General features: G+C 42.2%; 1 protein-coding gene across 2 annotated transcripts in view; it reads left to right on the top strand.

Annotated features, from left to right (window-relative positions):
* Positions 1 to 25,825, top strand: part of ACVR1 (activin A receptor type 1) — a 114,809-nt gene that overhangs the window by 54,061 nt on the left and 34,923 nt on the right. For both annotated transcript variants that reach the window (XM_075933431.1, XM_075933432.1), the window contains exons 2-5: positions 1,199 to 1,272; positions 9,174 to 9,437; positions 10,239 to 10,456; positions 21,784 to 21,883. In XM_075933431.1, coding sequence (XP_075789546.1) covers positions 1,199 to 1,272; positions 9,174 to 9,437; positions 10,239 to 10,456; positions 21,784 to 21,883 — 656 coding nt within the window. The remainder of the gene's footprint in view (positions 1 to 1,198; positions 1,273 to 9,173; positions 9,438 to 10,238; positions 10,457 to 21,783; positions 21,884 to 25,825) is intronic.

The raw sequence follows: 25,825 nt of genomic DNA, 5'->3' as shown, positions 1-25,825 counted from the left end.
GACCATTTTGATGTGAAAACATAAGTAAATGTTCTTGAGTAAGTGGTTTTCTCAGAAACCTGCTAATGTATTTCCTTTGCAGTATCAGTTGGATCTTGCTTTCTTGTGTGAGGAGGAAAATCCAGCAATTTGTATGAAAAACTAACGAATAGAAACTGGGAACAAGCTGGAAATATCCCTGAGTTCTCTAAACTAGGGTCATGTTTTTGCTACTAGCGCTCCACACTGCTGCAACTGATGCAGTGAATGTCAACTTAGTGGTCTTCTCTGGACCCACTAAATCAATGGCAGAATGCTCTCTAGTCTGGAACTCCAGCTCCCTTATTTTATTCTAAATTAATGGGACAGAGTCTCCCATTGACATCACACAGTGATATGTTGACTCCTGTTAAGCTCCTCCAGCTACCTGAAAAATATAACCTAGGTCTCCTTACCCTGGTACTAAAGATAAACCCTATATGCAATTGTTTTAAAATCTAGTAGCCTGGGAATAATGCTGAGGTCACTGGAATAAAACCCCTTTACAAACGGAGAATGCAACTGGAATTGGTTTACTAAGATGACTTGCTCAACTATGGATTGCCCCCTTCCTTTCTAGCAACTTTCTCTGCTGTTTTAAAGAAAATCTAATAAATAGTGGGACTTAGCCACAGAAACTCTGGTGGACATCTGTGTTAGCCCTTTTCTGACACCTCTTTCGCTTAGCTTAAAATGTTACAGTAACTTTTTTTACTTCTAAATCTTATTGGTTTGAAAGCCCAGAAATTCAAGTTTGTGCCAGACAAGATTTGCTCTGAGTTTGAATCTTTTTAGCTAAACAATTATCAGAAGAGGCTTTATGCCTAGTAGCCTGTTCCTTGAGTTATTGTGTACCTACAACAAAACACTAACTGCTATTTCTGTGAATCTCCTCCTTCCTCCCCATGTAAAAATTGTTGAGGGATCAGGAGGCAAGTGTGATTAGAAGGTTGTCAGTTGTCTTCTCTTCCCCACCTCCTCCTCTACCCTCCCCCTCCCTAAAACAAAAACAAAACCCAGACTTGCTGGCTGAGTTGTGTTCATTAACTCAATTTTATGAGTTTACCAACTGGACTATTGTTAATTCAAGTTGCTCATGGGAGAGAGGGAAAGCATACTAGGAAAAGCACAACTGCTTAACCATTAAATTCTTTTTTTTTCCCTTTTGCTTTTTCTGTAGATCTACAATGATAGAGGGAGTTATGATCCTTCCTGTGCTGCTTCTGCTGGCTTTTCCTTCATCCAGTCTGGAAGGTAAGCAATGTACTGTGAATTAAATGGGTTAATGCAGGAATTGTTAACTTCTGAAGAACCAGGCTCAAATCCAGATGTAACTATGAAATCTGGCCCTAGTCTACTCTAGTGTAATGGTCTGACCTTTATACATGGTCAGTTACAGATTCTTAGGAATGGTGTTTGCTTAATGTTTCAGTTGGGCGTTCATAGATAAGATGTGTGAGGGCTTCTCTGCTGGAAGTACAAAGAGAATAACAGTTGCTCATAGGGATGTTAGCTATCGGGTAATTGAATAGTCGACTAACTGCATGAATTCTTAGTGGTAAATGGATTATTCTGTAGTCCCTGGGGTGGGGCTAGCAGCCAGTGTAATCTGGCCCCGTTCCCAGGGAGCCCCTTGTCACCCGACACTGCTGCTTTACTATCAGAAGCAGTGTGGGGTACCAGGCAGGAGTCAGTTTAAAAATCAGCTCCCCTCATGGACTGGCTGCCTTTTGCCCTGTGCTGCTGCCTCTCATACAGAGGCAGCAGCATGAAGTGGCAGCAGTCCCTGTCTGCAGGGGGTCTGAGCTCCCCACGGACAATGGCTGCTGGGAAGGAGGGGGTAGGAGAGCCCTGATAGAGGCAGCAGTGTGGAGCTGGTGCTGGGAGGGAACAAGCGTTTAAGCTGGCTACCCCAGCACTGGCTCCTGCTCCCCCTCCACCTGCTGTCTCTGATACAGAGGCAGCAGGGGAGGAGGAATGTGAGTAGTTGACTAGATTAACTGATAAGCCTAGGTTTATTGACTAGTCGACTACTTGTTCACATCCCTAGTTGCTCCTTCCAATAAGGATGGGAAGGATCTCCCCTCCCCCCCCCCCCCCCCCCCCCCGTTCGGCATCTTTCTTCTCCCACCACTCTTTTTTTTGTTTTTGTTTTTCTGTATATTGATTTATTTTCCTGACTTAAATTAGTAGTAAGAAAAAAGCAGGACCACGCTTAAGTTCAGGTGTAAACAAATATGGAAGGATGTTTAGTGGAATCCATGATGCATGTTGGTTTGTATCTGTTTTGCTCATGTAAATATCTCCTCTTGCAGAGGCCAGGCATTTAATGAGCACCTAAAAACTGTCATTACTTTGTTTCTGAACACTTCTATACCATCACTTTGCTTTCCATGTTAGTAACAAAGTAGAGTCTAGATAGTGAGTCAAAGGTACACAAGCATGTCCCATGAGCCCTGCTTGCCAGCTGTGTTATCTGGCGATCTGCGCATGCGCAGATCGCCCGAACCCGGCTCCTCCGGGTTACAGTCTATTCGCTACGGGTGAGTAGACTGAATTATTTGTCGAGCTCTGGTCATGACCATCTGTGGATTATTACGCTTGCAGTGGCAATACCCTTGGTCATAACTCAATTGTAACTATAGCCTGATCCTTTACTGCCATTAAGTCCTATTACCAAATAGCAGAGTAGGATCATGAGCATGCTTAGGGTGACCATATTTTCCAAAGCTGAATATGGGACACTTGGTAAAGTTATTCATATGAAAGTGAGTTCAAGAGCAACCAATCAGAACTCTTCAGTACAAAAGTTAAAACTAGCATAAACTAGCATATTTGTCTTACCCCCTATAAAAAGAAATACTGCATAGTTGGATTCTTTTATTTACCACCTTTAAGACTTTTAAAAGGGTAGGGTGACAAACACTCCCATACATGTTTCACATGGAGGGTGACTAATAGGAATGTTAAATTGTGTTTAACTAGTAGATTGAATTTCCATTGACTAGTGGATAAGGGGGAAAGCTGCAGCAGTTAGCGCCTGGCCCCAGGAGCCAATCCTACTGTGGCTCTGTCTTTTAAATGTATTAAGAGCTGCCAGGCTCTTCATACATTTAAAAGGCTGAAGCGCAGCTTGGGGGCGGAGTGGGGAGAGGAAGGGGGAGCAGCCCGGGTGCAAGCCTTTTTTCTCCACTACACCTCTTCCTCTCCTGCCTCCTGCTGAGACCGTGCTGGGGGAACTGGCTTTTAAGCAGACTACCCCCTCCAGCACTGGCTCCTTCTCCTCCCATGCTGCCTCTGATAGTGGCAGCAAAGGTGGTGGGAGTAACTAGTTGAGTCACTACTCGACTATCCAATAAGCTTATGCTTATCGGATAGTTGATTAGTCACTTGCATCCCTAGTGACTGACCAGCCATCCTGACCCTTTCTGTCTGGGCCCTCTTCTGATATCCGGCACTCCATGTTCCTGAAGCCACACATGAGTGGGCACACAAGGTCACCCCCTCTCTACCCCTGATTTAACACTAGAATGTGGCCAGCAGCAGCCTCTTGGCACTGTGTAAGGAAGGAAGGGATGGGGAGCTGCTTCCAGTAGCAGTGGAGAAGTGATTTACCTGGCTTATACCTTTGCAGAGCTTATCTATTCTCCTCTGGCGAGGGGAGTGCACATCAGGGCTTGGGGTTGGGGAGTAAGCACATGAAGTCTTCTGCCACCTTGCCCCTGTCCTGCAAGGAGTGTGCTCCCGAAGCTCTGATTGGCCTGGGGTGGGAGGAGTGCATGAAGTCTCTCACTTCCTGCCCTCAGTTGTGTGAGTTGACTCTAAGTGCTGCATGCTTCCTGGTCCCTAGGCTCTGATTGGCCTGGGGGCAGGGGAGTGGCAGGGCCTCTGCAGACTGAATCAACCCTCTTGATGAGCCGGATCTGGTCCACAGAGACCCTTTTTCCCACCCATGGTATACATACATCTTATGACTATCATGACTGGTATGAGACAATTGTTCTGTAAAGACCTTTTGTGACTCTTTCTTTGGTTAAGTAAAATGGCCCAGACACATTACAGGGTTCTCTGTAATCATGTACGCTTGGGACCTTTTGGAGCCAGCTGGCAGAGGGCACAGGATGACAACTATGGCTAGTTTGACCAGGCCAAATGGAAAGGTTTTTGTAAACTTTTGAAATTATAGTAATTACTCTGAGATAAATTTACCCAGGGTGTCTCTCTTTCTGGATACAGAAGTGAATCCAGCATTTCTATAGAGGAAAAAGAGAGGTTTCTGGTTATGAAATCTTTTTCATGTCAATAATGAGGTATGTTCATATTAAATGCTTTTAATAAATACAAAATAAACACAAAATAAGGCAGGTGAAAAGCACTATGAGAGAGCTCGGTGGTATTTTATTTCCTCATAGGAATAAGATTAGGCCTGAAGAGATGGGAGTTGCAATTTTTTGGTAAATTGATAACTCCTGCACAAAGTAAACATATGCATGATCATGATCCTTTTACTGTGGTGGGACTTGTGTTACTACACGTGCTTAGACAGAGGGAACTAATAGGGTTACATAATAGGGTAACTAGCTCTCAGACCTTTCAATCTCAAAGATAGAAATTGGGCGCAACCTACAAAGTAAAGTAATCAGTTTAGTAATAGCTCAACTGAAATAATGTGCTAACATAATGACTTCTGGGGTGGCTGTCTTTACAGCTAGATTGATTGATTAATTTAGGATACACTAATGTGCCATCTTGTATCCTGTAAACATCTCCATACAATAGGTTTCTTTGGGATGAATTTGAATTCAGCTGACCAAAAGTGTTCCATGAAAATAATGCAGCATTCACCTTAACTATTCTTTCAAATAGTTTAGAAAGATATATTCCTATTTCTTTTATGGATATGAAAAACTTGTATATGCTAATTCTTGTTTCATTTGAATAGGTTCTTAATTCACACTAAAAACAGGATATCCCTTGTGAATCATCACTTGCATGCTAAACTTGTAAAATTCAATGAAACTAAAATAAATTGGTTTAGTTTGGCAATTGTATTCTAGCTCTCTAATTTTTAATACTGTACAATGAAATAATATACTGTATATATTAGGGATGTTAAAATGCATGTAGTTAAGTAACCATGTAACCACTGAAACTTCCAGTGGTTACATGGTTAAATGTGGGATGGCAGCCAGCTCCCATCTGCAAAGTTGTGAAGAATATGTATTGGGTTATGACAACCACCTGCAGCCCCACGCTGTAACAGAGGCAGCAGTGAGGGGCCTTAGCTAGCTCCCCCCACATACTTGGGAGCCTGTGTGTAACAGTGAACATGAACTGATGAGCCCGGACTCGTTGGTTAGCTGTTTACATGGTTGCACGTTCACATCCTTAGTGTGTATAAAATTATAATTTGTACACAGTCTGAACTTACTGTGAGTCTTTGCTAGAACATCTTTAAATGTGACAAGTCGGAAGTTTTGGGGTATGTTATAAGTGCACGGACTGTAAGTGTTGCATGTCTTACCTAATGCAGTATGAGAGTGTATTGGAATAAAGATGGCTGGGTGATGGAAATTATTTTAAATTTGGCTTTTTGCCTCATATTTTAAGTGCTGCAAGTACTTAGTTCTTACTATGTTCCACACCTCAAATTGTTTCTGGCTGGGTTCAGGTGCTGTTATTTTTTTTGTCAAGGTGGATTTGATTCAAATGAAATTGTTTTAAATAACTAGTTAGGAAGACTCAGTTTAATCATGGCTTTCCACATTCTTGTTGGTTGTCTTCACAACTCAGAAGTAGGTTTCATTTCAGAAGGTACAGACTATACGTTTTTAAACAGTGATTTATTTTTAAAACTTTTCAGGTGAGTTTTACATCTATAAGAAAAAAATGAATGATTATTTCATTTACCAAAGTAATTGAAGCAGACATTTACGAAGTCATAGGGAGGTAAACTATCTCCAGTTAAAGTTAATCATTAATATTTGAAGGATTTTCTTGCCATATAGTGTTGGGGGGAGGTGGGTAATATCACCAGACAGATATTTACACTGTTTTATTTAACTAAAATAACTGCATTATGAATTCTGGTTTAGGATTTCGGTTGAAGGAAAAAAATCTAAACAAAACAAGCATATGATTTTTTTGAGTTAAACATTCAAGTTTATTAAAATCAAGTTTGTTTTTGTTAAATATTTTTTTTTAATGAAAATTAAATTGACTGTCAGCCAGGTCATCATGAGAAACTTAAAACATTGGTTTCTATTGAAACTGTGCACTTTTAGGAGAAGCAAGGGATTGACTCTGCCTATATAAATTTGCAAAGGGACAATAGGGCTGAGCTCTGTTAATTCTCACTTCTATATCTCACAATTTTTTTCCCTATGGGGGTGACAGCGTCCCCAGAAGAGGAAGAGGCAGCCATGGCTTAGGAATCTCCTCTCCCCCCCCCCCCCACGGGAGGGGCACCTTGGGCTCCCTTCTGGCTCCTGGCTTCCCTACAGGAGGGGAAGGGGTGGTAGAAGTGGTTTCTCCCTGTGCTGGGGACCCCGGCGATCTGGGACCCAGTTCTGGGACCCAGTGCGGAACCATTGCCTACAGCTGCTCAGGTCACGGCCTGCCTGGAACTCCAGCCTGGAACCCTCCTCTCGCCCCCCACCCACGCAAGATTAGAGCGTCAGTGCCAGCTTCCTGCGTGAGAGGGGGAGGAGAGAACCCCAAAGTTACATTCCAGATGCGGCTCATCAGTAAACCGTGTACTCTGCTTGACATTCACATCCCCACTGTGAATAAAATTAAGTGTGAGGCTGCAGAAACTGTGGTAGGGGTACAGTGACACTTCACTGTAGTCACCAGGTATGTCTCATTAGCAGGGCTCGACAAATAATACAATCTACTCGCCACGGGCGAGTAGATTGTAACCCGGAAGAGCCGGGTTTGGGCGATCTCACATGCGCAGATCACCGGACAGCGCGGCTGGCGAGCGGGGCTCACCGCGGATCGGCGAGCCCTGCTCATTAGCCCACAAGCCAACTGGGGGACCTACAAGGTAAGCAACAGCGAGACCTGCCTACAAGGCAATTTAGCCACATAACTTTCATTTCCTTTAGGCTCAAGCATGCTCTAGCTTTCCCATGAGACAAAGTGGCTGTCATGAATTTTTTCAGCTATAAAAGTCTACAAAAAAATCAGACTACTCTGGTCTTGATGCAAATCACATATATTGTGCCATGACACCAACATGTCAGCACTGAATAACTCAAGATATCAAGATCTGACTCCCATGAATGTGACCAAACAGTATTATAAAGTATATAGAGGGAGTTCCCTAAGTCTGTGGAGAAGTCTTCTTTGCTCATTAATTGAAATAGCTGTTAACACAACCTTTGGACTTCCTACTTAGCTTTGTCCTGGCAGACCACTGTAAAACAGTGACATCAGAAGGCTGGTGTTTCATGTGCCTGTTGTAGGCCAAAGGAGACTACAATTCAAGAGTTGCTCCTGAGGACTGAATCACTGCTGATATGGGGCTTAAAGTGCCTCCTGGTGTTGGGCATTCTTCCCAGGAGAGCAGGTGTACAATTTCTACTCTTAGTAGTTAGGTAGATCATAACTAAGAAAACAGCAAGTATGACGTAATTGTTTGGTTCTGGCTTAGTAGAATCATCACCAGACACATAAAGACAAGTAGGTGGATGAGGTTCAAATAGAGCTTTACCATACCTATGAGTTTTTATTTCCTATGATACTGACTCCAGGAATCTGCTTAACATTTTCTCTTTAACAAAGTATCACACATAATTAGTGTAGTTTGTCAGGGCCAGGCTGCTGGGTTGTTTTTATTTATTTATTTATTTATTTATTTATTTATTTATTTAAAAGAAAGGCCTGTCTGTTTGTACTTATCAGGGATTTGAAGGTTCTAAATGTGGAGTAGCTATGGCTTTTTCATTTGTGGTACAAAATTTGCTTTTACTGCCCCTCCCCCTTCCAAAAAAAGGGTTTCTTATGTTTTCAGTTGGTAGTCCATAGTGATAGGCGGAACAGTCACATGTTGACAATGGATATTTTAAGAGCACTACCATGCTTCTGCTTAGAAATTTCTCTAGTGTGTTTAGAAGTGGCAAAAAGAATGTAAATATTAGATGGATAAACATAAATGAATGTGCATGGATATGTTAAAATATGTATGTATATAATGGAGGACTGTAAAATTATATACTCCTTCACCAGCTCTCCAAAACTGTTTCCCTGTTTGTTCTTGCTCCTTTGATGTATGTTTATGTAATATGCTGAAACATCCCAGCACTACCATCATTGCTTGATCACAAATAGGCTTGATGGGACTTTCACAAGGAGAGCTAGTTAAGAACTTATTTTTTCTAAATGTTGCTGTGATACTGTTGGAGTATACTGGAAGAAATTCTTTACTACGGCTTCTCTTTCCCAGTGACTTCCTGTATATGTATGTATTTTTGGATAACTACCTAGACTTAATTGTCTTTCCTTAGATGGCCAATAACTACAGTGAACAGGAGCAGCATTCCTGCACTGCTGAATTTTGAAGGGCAATTCTAGAAAGTAATTCTCTGTAAGCACGAGATCATGGGCCTCCATGTTTACACAGTAACTCTTAACAGAGACTCTTGAACATATAAGGATTTTTCTCTCTCATTTTAAATATGTGAAGGGCAAGATGTTACTAAACAATGTAAGAAGGAAAGTGGAATGAGGAGGCATGGTTCAATCTGCTTCTAATGCTCCCATCTTTGCTACCTCCCTCACTTTTTTTTCCTCTTTGTACACTGATCATTCAAGGTCCAAATCTAAAAGCTGATTTGTAACTTTAAATGATGTGTCCCTTGCAAGCTGTGCAAAACGTGCATTTGAGCATTGAAAAGGGTATCTGTATGCATAAAAGGGGTGTTGTGAAATGCAAATGCCCATTTATCAATGGGCTAATTTCTATTTGCATTTTTAATTTGGCTGTTAACTTCTTCAGATCCTACTTAGTGTCTTGCACTGATTTCTATTCAAATGATTTTCTCCTCAAACAGTCAGTGAATTAGTGTCTCTTAAATTGAACAGTAGTTATTTTTTGCATGTATCTAAATAAGTGCATATGATGATGTCCTTACAATTCTCCCCTTCTGCAGATGATGAGCTGAAGCTAAATGTGGTCCACTACGAATGTGTGTGTGAAGGAATGTCCTGTGGGAATGGAGATCGCTGCCAGGGCCAGCAATGCTTTGCCTCCCTGAGCATAAATGATGGCACTAAAGTTTACCAGAAAGGCTGCTTTCAAGTCTACGAACAGGGGAAACTGACATGCAAAACACCTCCATCTCCTGACCAAGCTGTTGAGTGCTGTCAGGGATATTTGTGTAACATGAATATCTCAGCACAGTTGCCTATTAAAGGTGAATGGTTACTTTTAAGAGTTGTATTTATACAAATAAAATGGCTTCATTTCTGGTTGGGGGTTTACTTGCTAATATTATGCTTGCATAATGAGAAACTAAAGTTTGGGCTTGATAAGAATTTTGCAGCTTGAATCAGAGGACTGAGAATGGGTGTGTTTAGGGTTTGCAAGGTGTAATAGAATTGGGGATGTGAAAGCATAACTGTAAATGGTTAACTAACGAGCCTGGATTCATTGATTAACTTTTACCATTAAACACAGGCTTCTGGTATGCATGGGGAGCTGGCTTAAAAGCTGCCTGCTGCCCCCCAGCTGCTGCCTCTGATACAAGCTGCCTCTGAATCAAGCCAGCTCCCTGCATGCACTGGCTCCCTGGTAGCTGACTGCCACATCAGCTGTAACTACTGAAATGTTCAGTAGTTAAATGGTTACTTAATTACACGCATTTAACATGTTTAGCCAGAGTATTTCTGATTTTGCTGTTGAATATTGGGAACCAATGTATACAAAACAGTAGGTTAAAAGTCTTGGTTACTGACTTCAGTAAATCTTTCTGAAGCAAGTTTTGATTCTGAATGTCAAGAACTTGAACAGATTTTACCAGAGATGGGATTGACATAAGTTTTGTGGTGGTACTGATAATGGACTGTGAATGTAAACCTGTATGAAGTAGCTGTGACTGTTCTGTGACTGATACTGCAGTTTACTTAACTACAAATAAAAACATCAACATAATTTTTTGCCTTCCCACTATCTGTGGGAGTTCTTAACCTCCTTTCTTTCCTGTTTTCTTACCAAGGGCAAACACTCCAGGGAGAAGCTGTGGGTTACAGCATGGAAATGCTAGTCATTGTTATACTGGCTCCAGTGATAGTGCTGATAATATTTTCAGCATTAGCTGTGCTGATTATCCGAAAAATACAGCAAAACCACATGGAAAGGCTCAATGCTAGGGATGCAGAGTACGGCACTATTGAGGGACTCATTGCATCAAACGTTGGAGACAGCACACTGGCAGTAAGTAATCGCTTGTAAATTATAGGAATTGCTTAATCTGTCTCAACTGCTCTTTCTGTAATCAGGACTACAGTAGAAAATTGTGCTGGCATAATAATGTCAAGGAGGCTTATTTTTGGGAAGGGGGAATAGATGGGGGGCACGATTTCTATACCAGCAAAAGTCCTTGTATAAATACTTATACTGGGATAAAAACTTTGGCTGGTATAATGTATTTTGCACAGTGAACTGGAACAAGCATTTTCTTTTTTACTGGTGTAATCTGAATATATGCCAAGAGGGTTCGCTGGTGTACCAATACCTATAAACTTTTCTAATGTAGATGTGGTTGACGGTAGGGTAGCTCATTGCCTTACAGGTAGGGTTGCCAGATAGTTTCAACAGAAATACCAGACACACTTGATATTACATCACAATCTACATTACATATTATTTAAAAATACCGGACATTTATATTTTCTCAATTTGTATCCCAAACAGAGAGCTCAAATACTGGACTGTCAAAACCAGACACCTGGCAACGCTACTTACAGGGATGCGATACCTTTTAAGCTTCACATAGAAAGAGCAAATATGCTTTTATATCGATGATGTATAATGGTCTTGTAAGGTAGTTGGGTGGGATGTTTTTATGGCTCCACAATCAGGTTTAAGAATTTCACATCTTGGTCTATCCTGTATTTGCTGAAAACTTTTGGATGACTGTAGAACGAGTGAGGCTTTCTAATTGAGCAGAGGCAGACCCCTAAGTGAATGGGAAAGGGGTATTTATTTTGTAAGCAGGCTATTTGTAATTCTACTTTTTTGTATTTTTTTTGTCAACATTTACTCAGTCTCTTCTTAAGCAAAAAAAACACTTCACTTGGAGAGTTTTGTTTTTAAAACCACCAACCAAACACCAACAACAACTTGAAGCTTGAGAGAGAGTAGATGAATTGTTGAAACTGAACATCTAATAAATACAAAGAAGAAAAATGTTCACTCATTGCATATTTCCTTAAAGAAAAAAAATTACAAAGGCTATGTAACACAAGGAAGCAAGCAAAAAATGACTTTTACGCAGTCTTACCATTGCAGCCTAAATGTTAAGTACAAATAGAAAGGCTTAAAGCGGAGGTGGGGAACCCATAGCCTTCCTTGATGTTAGGGTTGCCGGATGGTTTAACCAAAAATACCTAACTACCCTGGTCTCTCCCCCCCCCCCCCCCCCCCCCCCCCCCACACACACACACAACCACCAGGGGAAAAAATTCTGTGGGGAAGGGGGAAGACCAAAGCTGTTGAGCACAAAAAAAAAGAGAAGTCCATTAAGCCTCCCCCCCCCCCCCCAACACACACACACACACACACACACACCCACCCACACACCCAGCATGGCTCCTTTAAGAAATGCCTCTGAGGCTTTTTGCTGGCAGCCATCTTGTTTTTCTGCTCCAAACCAGAAGACTGCTCCCCTGTGGAACCAGGTAAGTGGAGAGGGGCCCAGTGTCTGTCTAGTATTTTCTGAAAATTTTTTTTTAACCGGACAGGAGGCAAAAATACCCGACTGTCCGGGTCAGTACCGGACACCTGGCAACTCCATGTGGCTTGTGAGGCTGGGGCTTGGTCTGCACCTGCAGCAGCACAAGTTAGCGCTGTAGCCACACAAGGTGTGTTATGGTTAGGAGAAGCAACGCTGGCTGCCTGCTGTGGAGAGGGGAAATCGAGCCTCATGGGCCCAATCAAAGCAAGCCATAGGCTGAATACGGTCCACAGGCGCTGCATGGCATGGCGGAGGAAGTGGCTTCTGCATGCTTCATGGAAGTGCTTCATGCAGGCACCAACCCCTGCTGCTCTCTTGGCTGGGAGTTGACAAAAAGGGAGGGGCAGGGCGAAGTGCCTGTACTGAGTGCTTTCTTTGCAGTGCACAGGAACTGTGTGAAGTCAACAGTTTCGCACCCCCCTCCCCCCAAGATGTGTGAAGTAGGTACCCCCACTCCCAGGCTCTCCCTTGCTCCTGTCCCGCTCTTGCACACTACCTCCTGACCAGACTCTTCCCAATTGCTCCTGCACACTGAACCCCTTGTCTTTGGGTTCTAGCCCAGAGGGTCCCCAAAGGGGTCTCTACAAAATGTACTATCTCCGTCCCCAGGAGAGTTAATTTTGTCCCAGGGGTAAGCCCTGAGCCTAAGTGCTTCCTTTCTTCTCCCCTCTTCTCTTGGGGGGCTGGAGCTTGAGGATTGTAGTCTCCTTCTCTGCTTTTCAATTGGGAGGCCACATCAGGGAGGGTGTTTTTGGGGGGGAGGATTTGGTTTGTGTGTGTGTCGTGCCGTGTCCTTGATGGATTTTCCCCTCCCCCTTGGGGGTCAGTGGCCTCCACTCAAAGGTTCCTCACCCTGGTTTAAAAAGTCTCTTAAGAGAGAAAACAAGGACTCACCAAGGTATTAAGATTAATATGTACTTTGACCTGTTATTTCCCTTCCGTGTTTTGAGAGACATACTCTGGCTTTTCTCCCTGGGAATAACAGAAGATGAGCACTTGACTTTTGCAGGTTTTACCCAAAAGTTGGTGGATGCCATGCAAGCCTACTTGTGAGGGCTTATTAAAGCAAAGCTGCTTGGCAACAGTCAGGTGTGCAAATCCCTACTTGGCACCTGCATTTAAACAATTTGAGACCTAAAGGGAGATGCTTCTAAAATTATTTTTGTGGAGTAGTGTTGTCTAGATGGACTAAGAAACCTGACCCTCGGGGAAAAATGTTTTACCATAAAATGTTACACTTGGTTAAACATTTTTCATAGGTTTGAGGTGACCACCAAGTAGCACCATAGGGAGGAGGAGCAGATTAAAACTTTCAAGAGCTGAATCTACCTTTTTAAAATATTGCCAGGCATGCCCTTTGGCAGTGAAACCCAGTTAGCAAAAATCAGGAGGGCATCCTAGTGCAGGAGACAATCTGGTCTATATTTTAGAATGGTTCAGTATTGAGCTAGTCTGGTGGGAGATGGGAGACTTCCAGCTCAGGGAGAGGGGAGCAGCTCATCTAGAGCTTGTTGGGAGAAGCTAAACTTGCCTTCTGTCCTACAGCTTGAAATCCTCAGGGCAAACTTAAACTTCTACACCTGGCTCTAGAACAGGTGTGGCACAAACAGAGGCTGTGTCAGCTTGTCCACAGTGCTTACTTCAGCTCTGCTCTGTAAGAACCATATTCAATGGCCATTTTCTGTACTTGTTTTCTTCTCTCTGGGTGGCCAGTGCTGATTAGTCTTCTGATATGGATATGCATTTGCTAGGAATTAAGCAACAGTCACAAATGCAGAGCATAAGCCACTTGACTGCCCAGGTCAGTAAAGCAGGACCCAGGAGTTGTAAGTTACCACATTTGACTTCTAGTTCACCCTGACATCAGAGTCATTTAGTGCCCCTTTGAATTATTCAAGATAGGGCAGTCAAATCAGCCAGCAAACAAGAATACATTAAAGCTTCCTTTTAAAAAGAAAGGAGGTGAAGTTACTAACTTTAAAAGCTAATTCGAATCTAAATATTACATGGTGATGAATGTCCTGAGAATGAAACTTTGTTTGTGTGCATCTATTGTGATAGCTGAGTTTTGATATGTGAAATTGGTATTTTCATGTCAACTTATGAGTAGTCATCTCGACTGTAATGCTTACATTTTTCATGTTCTAAGTTTAAGCACACAACGGAGAAAAATCTTTGGCTTTAATGTCAGATTTGTTTATATTTAGGATAAGTTCCCACAGCACAACATACTTACTGCACTAAGCTTCCTGAGTGGGGGGGAGGAGGGGAAGGGAAGCGGTGGCTTCTTGAAATCTTGTTTTTTACAGTCATTACTGCAGATAGCACCTCATTTCAGAATGAGCCAAGATATCAGGGGAAAAGTTAGTTCACATGTTGGGTAAAGGTTCCTAATAGTTTTATAGACATTCAAATTATCTTGCTTCTGAGAATAATTCTTAAAATCTTGTTGGGCAAAATGGGGCTTCAGAGTTTTCTGGTTGAAAGCTGAAAGAACAATTAGTTTTTTTTTATTTTTTTTAAATAGAACAAGGATTATAAATCTTCATCCTACGCTGTTGCGTTGAAAGAAAAATACAAGTTCAGTAGTGTCAGCCTTTCCACTTCATAATGGTTTTGAACTGGATTTAGAATATACAAAAAGAGCTGGTGGAAGTTTTAACAGGATTTTAACAATGCATTGGAATCTTCCTTAGTCATTGTTTTTTGAGTTGACAGTTTATCTTTAGTAAGGAGAAGTTTAACACTAAGATGGGCAGAGGGTGTTTGTAGGGGGAGGGGATAAAGGCCTGAAAGCTCTAGAAACACTATAGAACTCTCCCTGACATAACCTGGTATTAAATCTGTTATTCCTGAGTCTCCATAGTCATTTCTCACAAATGGCTGTGAATAACACCCACTGCCCAAGTGTTGCCATCTCCATCTAATGGCACAAGGACACATAGAAGCTAATAGTCTCCTACTGCAACCAGTTATCAATTAGGTCAACTGGAGAAACTGTGGATCAACTGGAGCTACCTGTGTGCTCAACCCATATAGGGACCAATATGGTTCCACTTGATCAAAGTAATTGTTTTACTAAGATTTTTTTAATGTAATTTCCTGTTTTAAAATTATGTCAAGGTTGACATGAGGAAATGTCAGAGTGAAGGTTGAGGAAATGCCAGAGTGAAGGCTGCCCGTTGCAACCTTTATCCAGCCCCTTTATGTGTATGTGTGAAGTCTGGTGCAACTCAGTTTTTAATAATTTACACTGGTGCTCATTTTAAGCATTTTTAGATCTGTATAGATTTTAAATTGTCATAGTTGTAGGAAGTTATCGGGGGGGGGGGGGGGGAAGAGAGCAGGGGGACAGCCCGTAGGTGTTGAGATTCAAAAACTTAAAGCAGTAGAAAGTGCTGAAGCACAAATTGTCAATCTCACATGTCAAAATATATAAAATAAGTCCTAAATCAACACATCATCCATACCTTCACTATTCACTTGCTAGTCAATTTATAATGAGCCTCAATCAAAAGTGTAAATCTCTGGCTTTTATTCACATTCTCAAGCAACCTTTTTCTTTGCCTGTTTGTAAACTTCTACTGTTGATGAATTTTGTGTGTGTTAGTCAACATTTACTGACACGATTAACCTAATCTAGGAGTTCTCAAACTTCATTGCAGAGCAGCCTCCTTCTGACGACAAAAATTACGACACAACCCCGTGTGGGAGAACCAAAGCTTGAGCTTGCCCTAGACAGGAGGGAGTTAGTGGGGAGCATGCAAAGCTGAAGCCCAAGGGGTACAACCTTAGGTGGGGGACCTAAAACCTAAGCCATATAGCTCAGCACTGAAGCTGTCAAGCTTTAGCCTCTGGAAGGCTTATGCTACCCCTTAGACAACTTTGAGATCCTGTCCCTCAACTAATTCTGATTTTTCCAACCCTAATTGTCTTTAATGACCTGATCACATGCTGTTTTCCACAAGACTTACTCAGTCCATTATGTGTTTACATAAATAAATAGTGGCATGGCAGACAGGCTAGTAATGTGTTTTGAGCACATAGGTTTGTTATGTTGATAACCAAAAGAGCAGCCTCTTACAACGCACCCCTGTTTTTAAAGCATAGTTTACTCTGAAAACTGACATTCAAAAAAGTCCCATTTTGGAATAGTCAACTGCTGCCACCCTGTGGCAACTCCTAGCTTTTCAATAATGGACTGATCTTGCATTTCAAAATTCAAAAACAGCGTTAATGCTTTTTTTGGCACCTGTGGAGTAAAGTAGTTAAGAGCAGGCTTAAATTCCATTAAAATCAAAAGGCCTTCAACATGTTTTTAAGTACTACTTTGTCTAGGGATGGTTTTGTTGAACTGGTGCCTTTGTTCTAGCGCTTGACTAGAAAGCTAGCCCATATCTACTCACAGGTTGTTTAGTTCTAACAATACCTTACAGTTAAAGTGGTACAGGCCCCCCTTGTGTGGACTCAGTTATACTAACTACAGATTGAACCTCTCTGGTCTGGCACCCCTTGGAACTTGACTGATCTCAGACCAAGGAAGGTCAATGCACTTGGGGACTCCACTTTTCCTCCTAGCCTCCTCGCTGCCACCTGAGGCTCTGCCCTCCTCAGAGGGTGGAACTCTGCTGTAATCCAAGGCTCCACTTTTGCCCTATGTCTTTGCTGCCACCTGGGAGGAGGGACTCCATGCTCAGCCTGGCAGTTTTGCTGCCACCAGGGGCTCTCTGCAGCAGCCCCACTGAAGCCTGGGATTCCTGTGCTCCGCCTGCCCTAGTCTGGCAATGTTCTTGGGCCCCATGGAGTCAACTTGACAATGTAGGACAAGGGATGTTACTTGATTAGGGCAATTTGGATAATGGAGTGTCAACCTGTAGTAGAAAGGAGTTTATACGGAATAGCTTATTCCTACACAGGAAAAGTTAAACTGATACAGCTGTATCCACACTAAAAGGGGTTGTGCCGGTGTATAAGTATTTAAACAAAAAGCATTCCTGAAATGAAAGCTTTAAACCAGTCTAAAAATCTGAATCTGGACCAGGTCTTGGAAGGGTGGGGAAAGACCCTTCTACAGTAGAAATATATTTTCTTCTTTCAAGTTAACTGCTGTTGAAATTTAATCTCTTATTCTGAAGCCAGTCAAAATGAAAGCTATTTAACGTGAGCTTAAAAGTTCTAAAGATCTTTTAAAATGTAAGATTTCCTCTAGGGATTCTTAGAGCAAACTTTGATTTTTATGGTGAGATATCAGCTATTAGTTATGGGCATGGCTTGACAAATAATACAATCTACTCACCCGTGGCAAGTAGATTGCAACCCAGAAGAGCTGGATTCGGGCAATCTGCGCATGTGCAGAACGATCTGTGTATGTGCCGCTCGCCGGACAGCACAGCTGGCGAGCGGGGCTCGCCATGGTTCGGCAAGCCCTGGTTATGGGTGATCCCCCTGTCTGTGTAATTAGCATGGCCACAGTTACAAAAGGGTGCATTTCTAGTAACCTTTTATGAAAAGAATATGCTAGTATTGCAATTGAAAAAGCAAAAGCTTATGTGGATCTTAAAAGGTTAATGCTATATTTTTACTTTTCCTTAATTGTATTGGGAGTTGAAGGGACTTAAATTCGGAAAGGTCAGAGAAAGGAAGTTCCTATCCTTTGGAAGGAAATTCTCTTGTGAGGAATGGAAGGCTCCAACAGGGAGTGAAGCGGATATAAGGTCATGTGAGACAGTGACAAATATAGGATTGAGGGGGCACAAGCTAAGCAAAGGAAGAGCAGAGTGTTTAAATTTCATTCCAGAATAGAGCAAACAAACTCCTAAGGGCAGTAGTAGAAGCAGTAAACGTCAATCATACTGTTTTATTGCATAAAATAAAAATTGGAGGAAAATGGTGATGTGGCAGGTACAGTTGCTAACTAAAAAGTAGGAGCAGACTTGAGAGGCTATTTTTCTCTATCTAGGTATTGTCTGGAAGAAAACTTCTGATAGCTGGTTGCAATAGAAAATAATTCTATCTAAAACTTGTATCTCTCTTCCCCCACCCTTTATAGCTTGTGGTTTAAGACCGAAATCTCCTCTGGGCAGGGTGTCTGTCTACACCAGGGCTACTGAACTTTGGAAGCCCGGGGGACCACAATGATACTCACACCACATTCGGAGGGCTGCAACTTAAGTGTGGTTGCATATATATGCAAATAGCTTCTTTCACACTGATGGGCATGATTATGAAGATTAAGGCAAGCATACATAACACGCAGGCCCCATTTAAGTTAGTTTTGCTGATATTAATAACATTTAATATATACAGTAAAACTCCGGTGGTCCGGCATCCGGTGGTCCGGTACGCCTGATGGTCCGGCACCAACTGCAACCCGGAAGTGCTCCGGCAGCTGCTTCAAGTTGTTAGAGTAATTGATTAACTGCGGCTGGATCCACAGCTGACACGCAGTTAATGTAACTTTCCTCTACTGCCGGGAGGGGGGGCAGGGGAAGGTAGGGGTCGGTGGGAGAGGGGGAGGGGGACCAGGAGGGGGCGAGGATGTGCCAAAGCAGCCACATTCAGGATGTTCTGGTCAGTTACGGTCATTCCTGCTGGATCCACAGCCGACACGCAGTTAATGTAATTTTCCTCTCTACTGCCGGGGGGGGGGGGGGGGGGGTAGGGGAAGGTAGGGGTCGGTGGGAGACCCCTTTCCCTCTCCCTCCCCCTCTCCCACCGACCCCTACCTTCCTCTGCCCCCCTCCCCCCCGGCAGTAGAGAGGAAAATTACATTAACTGAGTGTCGGCTGTGGATCCAGCGGGAGTGACCGTAACTGACCAGAACGTCCTGAATGCGGCTGCCTGCCTGTCACCGCCTCTCCTCTTCTGCTCACAGGCTCTGCCTCCCTGCAGCAGGAGGGAGGGTTTGGCACACCCCCACCCCCTCCTCCGCTTCTCCTTTGAGACCCGCCCCTGCCAGAGTACCTCCTGATAGTCCGGCATTTCTGATAATCCGGCACCACCTGGGTCCCAAGGGTGCCGGATTATCGGAAGTCTACTGTACCTTATTTCCACCCATATGACAGCACTTTTGAATTCCTGGACTGTCATGGCTCATTAATAACTAAAACACATATCAACAGAAGACCATTATATTGACTACTCTTTTTTATTTTGGCTTCAGAATTTTAACAAATCAAACTGCCGATACAGTACTGGAATTTACTGGAGTATAAGTACAATCAATGTGAAAATTGTGTCTGCAAACTTTTCACCAGCTGTTTCACATCAGGCTTGTATTCCATTGTAGCAGCACGGAGACAGTCAGTCAGATGTCTGTCAATAAGAGAGGTGCGCAGTTTTGGCTGGTTGATTCCCATGGAGGGGAATGAACTTTAACAGATATATGTAGACCCAAAGCAAATTAGCACTTTTTTGGCACATTTCAGTAATGCAGGGTACATGTGTTCCTGTACATAGGTCATCCAAAATGTTTGTGTCCTTTTCCTTATGCCTAGCTTTTAAAATACTGTTGTTTTGCAGTTATATCATCACTTCTCCAAATGTAACCCTTGGGACTTGACATCTAGAAAACGAGAAGAAAATTTGGTTTTCAGCTCTGAGATGTACTCCATTAAAAAAAAATCAGGCAAAAAAAGATGTATGTTCACTCAGCTGTGTCACTTGCGAGTTGAGAATGAGAAAGTGAGTTAAGTCTTTCTCACGAAGTTGATCTGCAAAAAGGGCCACTTTCGTGTTTCAAATGCAGAAACATTGCACGTCAGAGAAGGCAGGTCTTTTTTTTTTTTTTTTTTTCTTTCTTCCTTGAAGCTTAAGATTAAGTGGCATGTCATATACAGGAGAAGCCACATTTAGCAGGAATGTCTCTTCATCTAAACACAAGAGTAAATCCTGGTGATCCTTTGCCTCCAAAAACACTTATACAGCAGGCTGTAGATCTGTAAACTGATCGAACACTTTGCCTCGACACGGCCATCTAACTTCTGCAAGCTTTTCCAAGTCACCATACTGTTTCATATTCCTCAACTAAAGCCTGAAATTGTCTGTTTCAAGGCATTTTCAACAATGAAGTTGATGATTTTTGTGACGTTATCCGTTGTGCTCTCTTCAGTTTGCTGCATAACTGTTCTTAATGCAGAATGCAATGGTATGAAAAGAAATTTGGAAACTGGGTTTTTCTTCAGCATAGAAATTATCCCCTTCTGTTTTCTGACCATGGAGGGAGCACTATCAGTTGTTATTGAAGTAAGCGTCTTTAAATCAGTGCATTTTCCTGGTCCTTTAAAAATGCCATCAGTGCAAATTAAATGTCCTCTTCCATAGTTTGACCCATCATAGGTAGCAGAGTAAGCCTTTCTTTGACATATTTTTTGCAATTGAAAAAACACACCCAGATTATGAGCAGATATGTCTGAATGATCAGTAGATTCGTCCATTGCCAGAATGAAATACTCAGTGCTTTCAGTGTCTTTTAGCAATTTAGAAAACAGATCGCCTGAAATGCTTTCAATTCATCTTCCTACAATTGAATCAGTCACTTGCAGTTTGATATTTAACTATATCTTCTTTGTTTTTAAATTCTGCAAAAAGTGATAAGCTGTAGTTGCATTGTTTCATCAATTCACCTTTGGTAAAAGGTTTTTTTTTTTAGATTTTTTGCTATGTGCCAAGCCATTTTGAAGGAGGCTTCTGTAACAGCATCGCTGTCTCTAACTTGCCAACAGAACATATCTTGGTTTGAGTATGGAAACCTTCCAGTAAGAAACTTCTCTTAAGTCTTAAACTGCTGTCAGGTGGATAAAAGTCTTTGAACTCAGTGACACAAGATTCATGGTGCTGTTGCAGGTTTGTTTTCTTTAATGCAGTGATAGTCTTTTGAGAGAGACGCAGCATTCGTTTTCCATTTATCTCTGCAAAAGTGAATTCCGTCTCCCAACCAGGGCTGAAAACCCTGTGTTCATCAAACAAGTGTCTTTGTTGCATTTTAATGTTTCTTACTAATAAGAATTTTGTATACCTGTGTTTTGGGTGTTTAGCTTGAAGCTTCAGGTTGTGTTTCTTATGGTGATTTTACATGCGAGTCAGGCTGGACATGAGGCAAAAAAGGGCAGGTGCCTGGGAGCCCCGTCCTGGATCCCCAGCAGAACTGACATCTCCATGTGGGAGTCCATAGCTCCATGCAGAACAGAGGCAGGGCTGCCCGGGAACAGGACCCAAACATGGCCCATGTAAGCCAGTCAGCACCTTCTAGGCTCTATCCACAAGGCTAAGCAGTTAGCATTTCCCATAATGCCCCAGCACTCCTGCACCACCTCCCTAGGGGCTAGAAACACCGACACCTCATATTTGTTTGTTCCAGCCAGCTCATCCATTTGCATCTTTCAATAATGCTCACCCCACCTGGGAGATGCCTTTCTGTTTTTGGAGAGTGTTCCCAGTAGAAGAGGCCATGTTCAGAGGATCCTACTCACAGGGCCACATGTTGAGTAGCCCTGGTCTACACCATGATTAGCACAATGTGGGCCTGATGCTAACATAGCTTCAGGCTTTGTTTCCACTACACAGCATTAGGGACAAGGCTGTGTCCTCGGAGTCACCAAAAGTCAAGCTGTGTAAACACTACTTGTTGGTACTTGGTTGGTTTTGTTGCTCAATTGCCAGTGTAGACACAGCCTTAGGGTGCTACCCTAATAATCCTGAAGCTGATGAACATTGTGTGAATGAGTGGGAACATGTGTATTGGATAGAAAGTCCACATACTTGGCATTTATTAAATGTTTTCTCTTCTATTCTCCCTTTCCAATAGGACTTATTGGACCATTCTTGCACATCTGGAAGTGGCTCTGGTCTTCCTTTCCTGGTACAAAGAACAGTGGCTCGTCAGATTACGCTCTTGGAATGCGTAGGTTAGTAAAGCTCTTGTTGGTATATCCAGTTCTGGTACCAGGTGCTCTACTTAAGGTTGAGCTTCAACTTCTTCCATTTGAACAGCTTATTTTTCTTCTCAGTACTCAAAGTATTTTCAGATATTTCTCAAGTGGAATTTTCCATGCTTCTGCCTGTGGGTGAAGTGTTTGGGGGACTGTTTGATGAAAAATCCTTTCACCTTTTGCGTTGCGTGCTCGTTCTGTGGTCAAACATCTATTAGCTGAAATTGCGCAGGAGAGAAGTCAAACTTGGCTTTCAAAATGATCAGCAAAATAAACCAAATAAGCTAGATTTGAAGACAGTGATTTTCAAATCCATTTTAAATGGATGTACGATGTAACTCTGGGGCTATTGAATTTTATAGTTTTACAGTTACCTGAATTAGAGACATAAACTTAAACAGCAAACGTTCGCAATGTTAAGCAAAGTATTTCAATAGGCTTTTTTAAATTTTTTTAAATCTATATATTCTGTGGAATAAGGGTTGAGAAGTCAATGTTCAAATTAAAAAATGCAGGATTATATTTAGGGATGTGATCGTGTAAACAGTTAACCTTCACGTTACATACAGCCTCCCCATATGCTGCTGCCTTTGTATCAGAGGCAGCAGCATGGGACTGAGTTGGGAGTTGGTGCTTTTAAGATTGTTCTCTGTGAGCACAGAGGTGGCAGAATGTGTGTGGGGCGGGGGCCAGGCAGGAGCTTACAAGCATGCTCCTCATGCATACTGGTTCTTGGGGAAACCACCCCCCTCTATCCCATGCGTAAACATGTAACTGTTAAAAATTTCAGCAGTTAAACACTTTCCTGAACACACGCATTTTAACCTACCTAGTTAAATTTAGGACTGTAAAAGTTAATTTCCATATTATGCAGTGTCTTTACATATAGTTGCTTTATTTTCTTTTTATCTTTGTCAAATATATAATTGAAATTTCTTATGCAACCTTATGTCCAGTGTTACTATATGCATAGCAAAATTTTACTATGCTTCCCTAAAAGTTTTGAATTTGCATATTAATATAGCGAAGAAAGTCAAATCTAAAGACTGTGGCCTGAGTTGCAACTTACTGTCTAATCAAGAGGCCATCGCACTAGTGTAACAAACTGGAAACTCGGATACATCTATATTAAAGGAATATTTCTCAAGTAGAGTAGATGGCATATTTGAAGGCATTTGGAGACAGGAACAGACTTAAGGTTAAATGTTGCTGATTCCTGAGTGATTGCTTTACCTTGGTACTATATTAGTGCTAGGTTTCAGTTCTCCTAGAATTAATGTTTGGATTGTTTAAGTATTTGTCACTTGCCTTGACACACAATCATAATATCTGTTGGCTCAAAGAGTCTTGAGTCTTGTCTTCCCTTAGGAAATAAGAATATAAATCACCCTGTTTAACATTACGCTTGTCTAAAAGTCAGAAATTTCAAACTTGGACCTGAGAAGCTAGAGTCTTTTCCCATTGCTGCTTGCCACTGAAATGGTGCAGGCTAGAGCCTACTGACATGAGCAGACTAAACTTACTAGCCTAGTTTACTAGCATTGGAGTCGTAACTGTGTAGGATATTGGAGGCAAGATGGGTGAGAATTTCTGTTGCTGGTCCAATTTCTTTTGTGGAGACATAAGCTTTCAAGCTGCACAGACACTTTGAAAGGTAGCTGGAAAGCTTGTCTCCACAACGGAAGTTGGTCCAATAAAAATATTACCTCACCCACGTTGTCTGTCTAGCCCAGTGCAAAACATACATAGCACCCTTTCATTCACCATTATCACAGGGATGTTTTATCTCCTAAAACACTAGTATTGCAATAGCCTTTTTGAGACTTACACACTACCTATTGATCCTTTGTGACTGAACTCAAGGCATTAACTCTGAATGCCTGTGAGGAAGTAGACATGTAAACTCCCCCACTCAAGCAATCTGTTCAATTCTGTCCTTGCCCGTAGGGAGTGTTTTGGAATGGAGTATGTGGCTCTTTGAAATAGTTCCTGATGCTTATAAATTTCACCCTGCTGGCATGCCCCACTCTTGAGGCAGTCACCTGTGTGGGATTCTTTCATAAACTTTGGATTTCTTGTACACAAGTAATTATGATTCGTGGGTATGAACAGCGGACCTAGGATGAGTCTGTGCTACACTTCTAAAAGGTGCAACACATCTCGTAACCAAGGGTGGGACTAAGATAGCTTCAAACCTCCATTGTACATTACTGATCCTGAACTGCTGTAGCAGCTGAAAAGATTTCCTAGTGTAATCTAGGCCCCCAGGTTTGTCAGTCTGTGAAATCATGGCAGTCATTCCTGGCTGCCATGTGGGCTGTAGTGCTCGCTGGAGTCTTTGCAGTGGTCCTAGGACAGGGTTTGTGGAGAAGGTTCTTGGATGTCACCCTCAAAGTGGTCTTCAGTTCCAGTGCTTCAAGAGGGGTAGTGGTGCTGGTTGATGCCCCAGTAGTTGGGTAAAGATCATTTAGAGCTGGTCTAGGCAGTTCAGGCCTCTCTTGTTGATACAGTACAGCTAGAGTGAAGGTGTGGATAACATCCCTAGTCAGCTGTGGGACTGTATTCCTAGTTTTGACACACACCTGTATGAATCACCTAACATCTTCATCCCTCAGTTTCCCTAGCAGTAAAATTAGGATAATGCATGCTTATCCCAGAGAAGTTGATGCTTAATTGTGGTGGTGTTGGTTGGAAAGTACTATTGGAATCTCAAACCAGTATTATCCGGAAGTGCAGCCAGTAGGTTGCATGGTTTGGCTTATCCCCAATAGCAACTTGTTTTAGTTTAATTTTCTCATCTTTAATTTTGTGTGCCACCTTAAAGGCATACTGGCACAGCCCTTACATTAAAACAGTGGCAGGATTTCTGAAACACTACAACACAGGTTATAGGAAGTCCAGCTTGGCTCGTAGCTTCTCTATGTACTTCGAGCAGGAACCCATGTGTCTACTACCTGGGAGGATGTATGCTGCCAGGAATCCCTCCCCGGCCAGTCAGCAGAGCCTTCTGCCCCTCCTTTTTTCAAATGTTCCTTGTCTATATCCTGCTGCATTGGCTCTATGCTTCCTTCCCTCATAAGAATCTGAGACCTGGCTATTGCTGCTCCTTCTGTCGCTGGCTGATTTGTGATGTGGCTCTTTGCCATCATCCCAGTTTTAAGTTTCTTTCAGGACTAGGGAGAGGTTATAAAAGAATCTTAAAAAATAAATCTTAATAGTGGGAGTTAATGAAATGCTCTTGTAGCTATTTGTAGTGGATTCTTCACTGTATTGCACTGTCTGCCTCAAATGCAAATTTGCATCTGAAATATCTAGCTCTGCTTTTGTCATACGGTGTTAACACGTCTGTAGCTGAATTTGTAGCTAATGTTCCATGGCAAGGGAGACTGAGAATTTGTTGGGAAAATATGGTTTTAAGGTAACGTTGGCTATAGTTTTAAGATGTTAAAACACATTGCATAAGAATGTAGCTAGTTATAGTTGTACTCAAGTGCACTATTAGGACATGTCTACACTACACAGGTTTTTGTGCAAAAATCCTGGAGTGTCCGTACCTCAAGTCCGTTTTTGCGCAAGAAAATGTACAGTGAATCAGTAGAACAGAGGAGTTTTTGCAGTATAGGTATACCTTTTTCTGTGAGGAATAACTCCTTTTTGCACAAGAGATGTGTGGATGGAAAACTGTTTTTCCTCAAAAAAGAAGCAGACGTGCCCTCGTGTCCATTCTGTTAATGGCAATCAGAGCTTTCTTCTGAGAGCATCCAAGCAATCTGGATGCTGTCTTGTACAAAAGCACATGGCTTTTCTGATGCGCTTTTGCAGTGTGGACGCGCTCTTGCGCAAGAAGTTTTTCAGAAGATCTCTTCCGCAAAAAGCTTCTTATGAAAGAAGCCTGCCGTCTAGATGTAGCCTTACAGG

This window comes from Pelodiscus sinensis, chromosome 7 (assembly GCF_049634645.1).
Source record: "Pelodiscus sinensis isolate JC-2024 chromosome 7, ASM4963464v1, whole genome shotgun sequence".
NCBI lineage: Eukaryota > Metazoa > Chordata > Testudines > Trionychidae > Pelodiscus > Pelodiscus sinensis.
Note: the sequence above shows the minus strand (reverse complement) of the source record. Positions and strands in the feature narration are given on the sequence as shown.